The sequence below is a fragment of the Dasypus novemcinctus genome, chromosome 22, assembly GCF_030445035.2.
Source record: "Dasypus novemcinctus isolate mDasNov1 chromosome 22, mDasNov1.1.hap2, whole genome shotgun sequence".
Lineage (NCBI taxonomy): Eukaryota > Metazoa > Chordata > Mammalia > Cingulata > Dasypodidae > Dasypus > Dasypus novemcinctus.
In genome coordinates, this window is record NC_080694.1 from 18,111,715 (window position 1) to 18,113,963 (window position 2,249).

The 2,249-nt window shown below is 37.9% G+C and overlaps 1 protein-coding gene across 1 annotated transcript; it reads right to left on the minus strand.

Moving 5' to 3' along the window:
* Positions 1-1,087: 1,087 nt before the first annotated feature.
* Positions 1,088-2,041, minus strand: LOC139437339 (olfactory receptor 14I1-like). The gene has a single exon (XM_071211064.1). The coding sequence runs from the start codon at positions 2,039-2,041 to the stop codon at positions 1,088-1,090; it is 954 nt and encodes a 317-aa protein (XP_071067165.1).
* Positions 2,042-2,249: the final 208 nt, after the last annotated feature.

Here is a 2,249-nt window from a genome sequence, read left to right on the forward strand (position 1 = left end):
AAGAGTGTGTCCTGTCATAAACTTCCCTCAGGTATTATTTATTCATAGTAATTGAGAAAGATTGAATGAATTGAGCATGGCATTCACCTTAACAGCCATATCACATAGATGCAGGAAAGCAGCCAAAGTATGTTCTATTTTAAGGAACAGGTATTTATTTATTTATTTTCTTCTTTATTTTCTTTTAAATGTTACATTCAAAAAACATGAGGTCCCCATATACCCCCCACCCCACCCACGCCATCCCTCCCACATCAACAACCTCTTCCATCATTGTGGCACATCCATTACATCCGGCGAATACATTCTGGAGAACCACTGCAGCACATGGACAGTGGTCCCCATTGTAGTCTACACTCTCCCCCAGTCTACTCAGTGGGCCACGACAGGACACACAAAGTCCAGCAGCACCACTTAGGACAACTCCAAATCCTGAAAATGCCCCCACAACACATCTCTTCCTCCCTCTCCCGACCATCAGCAGCCACTGTGGCTGCCCTCCCCACATCACCACCACAACCCCTTTCCTTACTAATCACAATATTAGGGACAGGTACTTAGATCCACTTTTCAATAAGGAGAGCAGCTTCTGCATGGATCCAGTTTTCTAACCTTCTTGTGTCCTTATTCTGCAGTTTCCCTAATTCTAAACACTTATAGCTTGGTACAGATATTTGTATAAATGTCAATACAAAAATGCAATTTGTATTGAATATTCTAATTCAAAACACTCATTGTTCTTTTACAAGTTGGCGATATCCAAAATCTTGAAATTATCTAAAAAATACAGGCATCATTTAGGGTACTCATCCATGATCTTCTCCAGGTATCATCATTTACTTTTAGTTACAAACCATTTGACAAATTGTGCAAAGCATTTTAACAATGTGGAAAACATTTTATAGAAGAATGTATGAATTACACATTATCATGAATTTGAAAAACTAGGACACAAATTTATAGCTTATTAGCAAATATGCAATAAAACAAAAGGAAGTATGTTAAACCTTGATATTTGACAAGAATAGATTCTGTTTAAGAACATATATGATATGAATTATATTTTTAACTGTTTTATTAAAAAGTTTTAATTAAAAATACCTTTTTTTCTTTGGAGCTCAAAAGATCTGTGAAACATTCGGCCAAGCGCATTATTAATCTCTCTATTGCACAGGCTATAGATGATGGGGTTTATAAGTGGGGGCACCATGGAGTAGAACATGGCCATGAGAAGATTACTGAGCGATGCTTCATTTGCGGTGGAACCAAAGACAGCAGTCAGCAATGAAATAAAAAACAAAGCGAGAATTGACAACTGTTGGGTACAGGTGGATAAGGCTTTGTTACGGGCTTCCACAGAATGCATCCTAAGCACCATTGAAAAAATATCAATATAAGACTTAAATAAAATAACAGAACATAGTAAGATAACACAAGCACTTATAGGTAAGGCTATAGACTCAGAAAATCGAACATCTGAAGAAGCGATCCTCAAAATCTGAGACACATCACAGAAATATTGATGGATCACATTAGTCTCTGTGAAGGGAAGCCTGAACATGATGCCTGTGTGGACAGCAGAATATACCAACCCAGCTGCCCATGAGCCACCAGCTGCCTGTGTGCACACACGTGGGGTGATAATGAGTCCATAGTGCAGAGGGTGGCAAATGGCAACATAGCGATCATAGGACATCACCACAAGGAAGGCCAGCTCTGTAGCTACAAACAAGATAAAAAGATAAATCTGGAAGGCGCATGCTGGGAGAGAAATTGTCTTAATTCCTGTCAGAGAATTAACAGTCATTTTGGGAAGAGTAACTGAAATTAAGCAAAGATCTATGAATGACAAATTCCCAATAAAGAAATACTTTGGAGAGTGTAGATGTATGTTAATTACAATGGCCACAATAGTTAGAAGATTCCCAGTCAGGGCTCCAAGATAAATCACTAAGAACATCAGACCTTGAAAGACTTGGAGCTCCCGGGAAGTTGTAATATCCATGAGGAGGAATTCTGTGAAGATGGTGAGGTTGTCCATGTTTTCTAATATGTCACAGTCTCCCTGTATACAAAAATAATATGATGAAATATGCTGTAAACTAAATGGAGGAAACCCATATTAGTCACGAATAAAGTCTCACCATTGGTAACAATATATGTCTTTTCATCAGGAATTCATTGTAAAGGAAATGGGAAAAGACTATTTGAAATCAATGAATGCCATATTTCTGTTTTTACTTTTTTCT